Source organism: Fukomys damarensis, unplaced genomic scaffold (assembly GCF_012274545.1).
Source record: "Fukomys damarensis isolate Sample0158 unplaced genomic scaffold, DMR_v1.0_HiC HiC_scaffold_17, whole genome shotgun sequence".
In the NCBI taxonomy this organism is placed as follows: Eukaryota; Metazoa; Chordata; class Mammalia; order Rodentia; family Bathyergidae; genus Fukomys; species Fukomys damarensis.
In genome coordinates, this window is record NW_022900929.1 from 31,930,608 (window position 1) to 31,939,380 (window position 8,773).

Here is an 8,773-nt window from a genome sequence, read left to right on the forward strand (position 1 = left end):
TTACTTAATGAATTTAAAATATATCTTTCCTGTTTTTCTCTTCACAATATTATTGGGTTATACTGTGTGTGTGTGTGTGTGTGTGTGTGTGTGCAGCATATATTTTTTTCTTTAAAATGTTTACTGCTGTTTCAGTTATTTAAAATATGTTTCAGCTGGACGTAGTAGTGCGCGCCTGCAATCCCAACACTCTAGAGGCAGAGGCAGGAGGATCCCGGAGTTTGAGGGATACATAGCCTGGGATACATACATAGCAGTCTAAACTACAAAGCAAGACCCTGTCTCAAAAACAAACAAACAAAAAAGTTTCTCTCTTTTTATTTATTTATTTTTGAGACAGGATCTCACTATGTAGTTGAGACTGACCTGGAATTCACTGTGTAGACCAGATTGGTACTGAACTCAAAGCAATCCTCCTGCCTCAGCCTCCCAAGTGCTGGGACTACAGGCATGGGCCACCACGCTCGGCTTCTCTTTTATATTCAGAAATACATATATTATTGTACTTCCTCGGACCCAATCATGTTTTTTAATCAGTACATGGTACCATAAGGAACAGAAAACAAATATAGGAATGGCATGGTGGAACACACCTATAATCCCAGCACTGGAGAGGCCACAGCAGGAGGATTGCCCTTAGTTCAAGGCCAGCCTGGGCTACATAGTGAGACCTTGCCTCAAAAAAAAGAGCGGAGGGGAACAGAGGGGAAGAGAGAGGAATCTAAGATGAAATTAGTTCAGAGGAAGATGGCCTATCCTTAGTTTTATTTCACTTTTAAGAATGGAGAGCCGGGGACTTAGCTCAATGGCACCATGCCTGACTCTCAAACACAAGGTTCTGAATTTGATCCCTGATACCAGAAAAAGAAAAAGAAAAAGAAAGAAAAAGAAAAAGAAAAAGAAAAAGAAAAAGAAAAAGAAAAAGAAAAAGAAAAAAAAAAAACAAAAAAAACAAAAAAAAAAAACAAACAAAAAGAAGAAGAAGAATGGAACACATTTTTTGTTGTTGTTTTGTTTTTTGAGACAAGGCTGCTATGAGACAAGGACTTAAACTCACTATGTAGCCCAGGCTGGCCTTGAACCTGAGGCGATCTTTCTGCTTCAGCTTCCAGAGTGCCAGGATTATAGGTATGTGCTCCATGCCCAGCAGATTTCATCTTGTACTTTTTGTACCCACAACTCTCAGAGATAATAAATTCTTGATCTTGTATGTTTCCACATTTCAATGTCAACTGGCCAGGAACACAATAATTATGTCAGGGCTTTTTAAAAATCCATGGTTAGGGCGCAACAATGAGCTACAGGAAGAGATCTAGGAATATAAGTCTCCAAGGTTGGCGGTAATATGAAGCAAATCTGAAGGTATGAGACTACCTCTAGGTAGGGACCTCAGACCTACAGGTGCAAATAATGACTTGGATATATGGGACAACGTTGTGTTTCAATTTTTTTTAAACTTCAAGAAACAAAAACTTAAGCATTTAATCTGTGAAGATAGGGATAATACATTTTTTAAAAAGGAATTGTTTTTTACCTGTAAGGTGAGGGATATCACGATTAACTGTTTCCTCTGCTTCTTCTAACCCATTGTTTATCGATGTCCTCACTGGAACTGCTTGAGCTGAGTGAGCTGCTCCATTGGTTGATGTAGTAGTACTGGTAGTGATCTCATCCACTTGTTCCATATCAAGTTGTTTTACTATCTCTTCAGCTTCCACAGCTTGTCCTGGGGAATCTGATCCTGATGTTCCTGAAATCATCATTTAGTATACTATCATCACTTAAAAACTCTTAATACTTAGAAAAACTTAATTAAATTACCACTATACAATTTATTTAAGTGGATAATTCACAAAAGAACAAAGCTAAGGATACCATTTTGTGTATTTTTAAAGACATTTCAAACAATGAGAAAAATTATTATAAGGTAAAGTAATATACAGTTTTTAAGTTTTCAAGTAGTTCATAAACATTTATAGTCAAGTAACAACCACGTCTTATAACTTCTTTTCATTAAAGCAACTAAAGCATTAAAGACATAGTTTATGATAGGTACTGTATTACCCCCAAACAGCTCCCTATCCTTTCATACAAATACTAAACACTCTAGCTATGCGGGCAATTGTAATTTTTCTACCAGAGGTAGTTATCCAAGAATGAGCTAAATGTTCTCTTAATAGTGAAAACCTTTTTTATTAAAAGACAAAAGAATAATTGATCAACAAAATCCCACCTTAATAATAAAGAATGAAGTTATCCAATTCTTCACCTAGGAAGGATTTTAGAATCTCAAAAGTCATAACAACCCCCAATATTTTCAACTTCAAATTTAATCTCTTAAAAATCTCTTTTCCTGATATCCTCCCCCTTGATGGTCATTATTCTATATTCAATATAATAATTAAACCAAAACTCATTTATCCCCACTGCTGCTGCCAGACGACTGCTTTTCTATTAATATGCAAAAAAGCCTGTTCTTTTGAGCTGATGTCATATAGCTAAACAATTCCATACTCCTCTTCCCTGCAGACATCTATACTGCCAGAATCCTCCATCACAAATGCTCAGGTTTACTTTTCTATTTGATACAGTATTTTTTGTTATTACAGGTGATTTCAGCAACTAATCCTCAAAGTTATTGCCCTCTTCAGCTCCAACTATCTTCATTCATACTGCCTTTTAGCAGGTGTTACTATGGTTATAACTGGACATGAATGAACACTAAGTATTCACCTCTGAAATATAACGATTATTATAGATTATATTAACCTGCTAACTTTCAATTACCTGTTATACCCCACTATATCTGATCTTCAAGATTGATAAAGGTCAGTCTCTTTATTCTAAACACATCCTCCAGTGATCTCTTCCCTGCATTTCCCACCTAGATTTCATAGTGCATCACTTGATCCACTCTCAAACTGACACCCTCAGCATCTTGCTCGCTTATTTTTCCTCTGACGAGAGCTCCTTTTTTTCCTTGAGATACGATCATGCTATGTATTCCTGCCTCACAGCAATCCTCCTGCTTCAGCCTCCTGAATGCTGCGATTACTGATGCACCACCCCACATAACAAGAAATCCCTTTTCAATCTATTCAACCAACAGGCTTCTCAGGCTACTAAAGGACAATACAATTAAAAAGACTGGAAAAATCCTCCAGATAAGACCCTCCCATCTTTTTTGTTTTGTTTTGTTTTTTGAGATAGGGGTCTCACTATGTGGTTGAGACTGACCTGGAACTCACTATGCAGCCCAGGCTGGTCTCCAACTCAAGCGATCCTCCTGCAAACCCTCCCATGTAAACGAGGCCTATGGCATGCTGCTCAACACTTCTGTGTGTGTCTCTTCAGCTCCTTTACTTATTTCCTAGAGCAACCATTCTAAACATTCACTATTCTCTTCAAGACCATGCCACCAGGACTACCTCAGTAAATGAAATAAGCTCCTTTTCTCAAAGAAAACGTTGTAACTATCAAACAAACATCAACTCCTCCTTCTCCAAACATATTTCTGTTCACACCTTTACTGCTTCCTCTGCATCACAAAAAAAGCAACCCAAAACCTGTCCTGTTTCAATTTAAATACTTTTAATGTTCTTTCAATCCCAACTCTGGCAACAGTCTCTAGAAATCTTCTCTTTGTTTTCTTTCCTAAGGCAGAAAAACTATCCCTAGAGTCTGATTTCTCTAGTCTTCCTTCATACCCAACTTCATAAAACTTATCTACTGTTGTCTCTTCCTCTTATTTTTTTGAGACAGAGTCTTGCTATGTTGTTCAGGCTGGCATCAAACTTGTGGAATTACAGAGATACACTGCCACGCCAGGTCCTGTCTCTTTTCTTCCTCTTCATTTTATTTTCCTAACTCAGTGATACTGGGCTTTCCAATCTAAGTGCTCCTCTGAATTCATTCTAGTAAAGAAACCAATGACTTTCTAATTATCAGGCTCAGTTGTTTCTCCTCTCTTCTCTTTACCGAGACAGGAGCTTTAAAATCATGATCTTCCTGCCTCAGCCTTCCAAGTGCTAGGATTAGAGGCAAGTGCCACTGAACGCAGCTCAGCTGTCTCTTTTCAAAACTCATTTTCTTTTATTCAGTCTTTGACCCTGGGCTTGGATAGTTTCACTTCCTCTGGCATCTATGAACTGAAGTCTCTCCTGGCTTCTTTCATGATTTCTCACTAAATTGCCCAGTATGATCTTGCTTTGAAATTCTTCTGCCTTAGCCTCTAAGTTTCTTGGGATTACAGGCGTGTGCCACCACACCTGGGACACACATCCATCCCACATAAAAAGTAAGTTCCCTGAGGACAAGGATCATGTGTTGTTATTCATTTCTAAGTCCCAAATGACTGATGGTGAACACTACAGATGTTCAACATATGTTGTGTAAATTGAAATCTTCAAAACACTCCTAACATTTAATTATTCCATTTCATGGATTAAGAGGAACTGGGATTTAAAGTAGTGAAAGGTAATGTGGTTCAACAGTGGCAAAGGTAGAATTTTACTTTTTGGTACCAAAAGTCAAACTCAGGACCTTACACTTGCCAGGAAGGTGCGGTGCCACTGAGCTACATCCCCAGCACAAAAGCAGAATTTTAAAACATGTTTAACTTCAAAATCTATTCTCTTTCCTTTATGCCAATATTTCCAATATACTATCATCTAGTTATACAAGATATTAATATATGTTCATACATGTCTAGGAGATACAGACAGGATTGAACAATTAAAAGCAGTTATTTTTTTTGTTTCTCTTATAGGACTCTATAGTCCTTTCACGTGCTAATATATATTACAGTGTTTACTCCCTCAAAATATCCTGATTTTACATTGTACCATTATGTCTTATTAAAATTGCACTATTATCCAGAAACACAATTAAGATTAGAACTTAAGTAACCAAACAACAACCATTTAGTGATTCTTTTCCATGTGCTCAAGAACTGTCTCAAAATACCTTAAATCGTCTGAATTAGGGAAGTTTTACAATTTACCTAAAAGTAAAATGAAGTGAATTACTATTTATCTAGATTAAAAATCCCTAGGGGGGGATAATCAAATGATGATAAGCTGGGTGGTTAAAAAAAAATTATAGTTTTAAAGATTTTTAATCAATTCCAACAATCAAAAACACTGAATGTTTCTCTTAAACTTTATATGCTGGGGTCATGTGAAGGTACAGGATCCCATTAATGAATGTAACTGTATTATAGACCTAAATTGTACCAATAAACTCAATAAAAAATAATTATTATTTAAAAAAAAAAAACTATATGTTGGGGCTGGGGTGGCACCACGCCTACCTAGCAACTGCAAGGTCCTGAGTTTGATCCTCAGTACCCCTCCCAAAAAAAAGAGTTGAATATTTCATCCCAAGATAGTAAAAATAAAAATTGTCCTTCCAACCCAATTTACAATCTAGCTTTTCAGATAATGAAGAGTTCACTATAACAGAATTAAACATAACCTATTTCAGTCATTTTCAAAATGCTTCAGAATTGTGTATTTTTTAAGAAATTATACACAGAAAAATCTAAGTTGCTAAGAAAAATATGTAGTAGATTTTAAAAGATCTTTGAAAAAACTAGAAAAACTGATTTTTTTTTTTTTTTTTTGGTACCCAGGATGGAATTCAGGACCTTGTGCTTATGAGGCAGGCACGGTCCCCAGACCCCAGAAAAATTGAATCTTTAAAACCCAAATTCTAGTTAATACTTGACTACATAAAAAGGACTTACACTTACCATTTTTATTTGCTGGTGAAAAAAAGTTGAAGACGGGAGAAAATATGGTCCCCAACAGTGTTGTCCTTGGAGGACTGCCAGAGGAAGGATTATCTTCTAATTTCCCATTTTGTTTCACATGTTGATTTGTCATTTCATAACTACCAGCTTCTAAGGAAGAAAAACAAAAACTTTGTGATCTATGAAACACTGACTTTTAGAAATGTGTTGTAAATATTGACTTTTAAAGCACCTCCAAAACCACTTCATGAAAACAGATTGTTAATGTTCAGAAGTGCTACTAAGAGATCATGAAATAGCCAGGTGTGGCAGCACACACCTGTAATCTCAGCACTCAGGAGGCTGAGGCAGAAGGACTGCTGAGTTCTAGGTCAGCCTGAACTATATAGCAAGACCCTGTTGCCAGAAAAAGGGAAAGAAATCATGAAATAAATCAATTCTAAATCACTTGATCTTACTGTATTTGTAATAATTTAGAAAGGCTAACATTTACTGAATTTTCCCAACATACAGTTACATTTAAAATCACTGGAAGTTTCCAAATCAACACAGTATAAAAGAAAGTAAATTCTTTATAAGCAAGCAAACAAGTTATCAGTATCAAAAACAGAATGTAAAATTCTGTTTCAGTCTGCATTTGGAGGTGCTGCCTCTGTCATAAAACTTCCCCTCATATCTACTTCTAAGGAATGACAGTTATATGACTAGAGGCAACATAGCTCTACCGAAGAAAAAACTATACATAGCAGAATCAAAAATTACTTATGAGGGCTGGGGATATATCTCAATGGTAGTGCACTTTCCTAGTATGAGTAGGGCCCTGAGTTCAATCCCCAGCACCACCTCCTCCACAAACAAAAAAACTCATGGATACCAAGGTGCCATTTCAAGAGGTTAAGAAAACTAATCAGTTATTTATAAATTTCTTATAAGTACAGTAAAAAAATTTTTGAGACAAGGTCTCACTATCTAGTTCAGGCTGGCCTTAAACTTGTGGTGATCCTCCTGCATCAGCCCCTTATGTGTTAGTATTAGAGGGCTGTATCATCACCACGTCTAGCATCTTGTAGGTAACAATTCTCATAGTTTTTTTCTTTTGAGGGGGGGATATAAAAATAAAATCAATTGGGTGACTACATTTCTTTCTTTCTTTGTTAAAATTTTCAAAACTTGTTTCTTTCTCTCTTTTCTCTCCTGTCTTGTCTCCTTGCCCATCTCAGTCTCCTTTTTTTTGGTACTGGGGATCAAACTCGGGTCCTTGCACTTGCAAGGCAGGCAGCAGAACCACTGAGTTAAATCCCCAGCTCAGTCTCCTTTTTTGACCAAGCCAGTCACTTCAAGTAATAAAAATACATTACTGTACCGATGGGGGACACAACACAAGGTTACTGCTCTCCTATGAAGACAGCTTTAATTAAAAAATAACTTCATGGGCCGGGGTGGTACCAACTAGCTCAGTGGTGCTGAAGGTTGCCTTAGAAGTCCAACGACTGGAGTTTGATCCCCAGTATCAAAACAAAACAAAACAAAACAAAAACAAACAAACAAACAAAAACTCCATGCTCTGAAGTATTGTTCTGTTTAGCTTTCTGTTTGTCCTTAACGTTTTTCATCTAATAGACTCTGAGGAGCTCCTCAGGTATTCAGTAAGTACTGGCCCTGATAATTCTTTGCTGTGATGGTCTGTACTATGCATTGTAGGATGCCTGCTAGCACCCCTTACTTCTATTTGCTAGATGCTTATGCAACCCCTCCAACAGGGTGTATCAACTATAAAAGTTTCTAGATAATGATAACTATCTCACAGGAACAATACTACACTCCTACTTTAGAACTATTGGACTAAATGACCTCAGTACTATACCTTTTCAGCCCTCAAGTAGCATGATCCAGAAACAAGTATTGTACATATCTCATATTAAGTATCAATTATCACTGCTCTAAGAAATGCAGTTATTAGAGGTTAAAAAAATGTTGATCCATAGATCAGTGTGTGTGTGTCTATGTATATATGTGCTGGGATTTAAACTCAGGGCTCCATGCACTATAGGCAAATGCTTTAAACCACTGAGCTATACAACTACAGCCCAATCTGTTTATATATTTATGTTAAATAGTTACTGTGTCTTTATTTTTACTCCAAATGTTTTTGGAAGACAAATTTTTATTTCACTTCATGCTACAAATACTGAATATAAAATATTACAAAAATAAGGCAATAATCACTCATCACAGATTTTTAAAAACAGATAAAGAACGTTAGTGAGATCTCTGCTTCTCCTAGGAAAAACAGTATCTAAATATTAACAAACCTCCATTTACTTGACTTTTCCGTCTTACTCGAGATATCTGTTTGTTAGGCTTTTCTCCTGCTCTTGGTGTTGATGTGATCAAATTATTATCTATATCACGTTCAATTCTACTTCGTTTCGAAGGATTTTCTCTCTCTTCCTTAAGATATAAGAGGAAAAACATGCACTGAGCACATTCATTCTTCCTTATATGTTACATTGTTTTAAATGATAAAATATGGTATACTTTCTCTTGTTTTTTCAGATCCTGGAGAAACAAAATGCAATTAATATCAAAGAGTGTAAACAAAAAAACACAGGAAATTTTTGTTTTAAAAGTATCGATGAAGTTACAGTATGCAACTACAGCATCCCCACAATTCTAACATTCCACAATTCAGATCTTTTCCTGAGACTTTGCTAAATTTTCCAAACTATGGAAATACTGAATTATACAATGTGCTCTGAATTTTCAGCCAATTTTCCCTTATTTTTAGAACTGTTCTTATGAAAAGAGATTATTTCCTTAACCACTAAGGGTAGGAGGAGTCTCACTGAACTTGTTGGCACTAAACTTTAAAAAAAAACAGGGCCTGCCAACTGCCACATCTATACTGCCTCAATTGTTTAAATGTCCAAATTAATACCAAGGACTCAAAGCTCTCTATTTGTTGTCTTATTTGGAGCAATCCACATGTCTAAATGATACTATTCTTTTTTTTTTTTTTTT

The 8,773-nt window shown here is 36.2% G+C and overlaps 1 protein-coding gene across 2 annotated transcripts in view; it reads right to left on the reverse strand.

The window, feature by feature from the left end:
- The window catches only part of Ctdspl2 (CTD small phosphatase like 2), a 74,928-nt gene that overhangs the window by 27,536 nt on the left and 38,619 nt on the right, over positions 1–8,773 (reverse strand). For both annotated transcript variants that reach the window (XM_010624864.3, XM_010624865.3), the window contains exons 3-5: positions 8,065–8,203; positions 5,753–5,902; positions 1,535–1,750 (exon numbers count right to left, since the gene is read on the reverse strand). In XM_010624864.3, the coding sequence (XP_010623166.1) occupies positions 1,535–1,750; positions 5,753–5,902; positions 8,065–8,203 (505 nt within the window). The remainder of the gene's footprint in view (positions 1–1,534; positions 1,751–5,752; positions 5,903–8,064; positions 8,204–8,773) is intronic.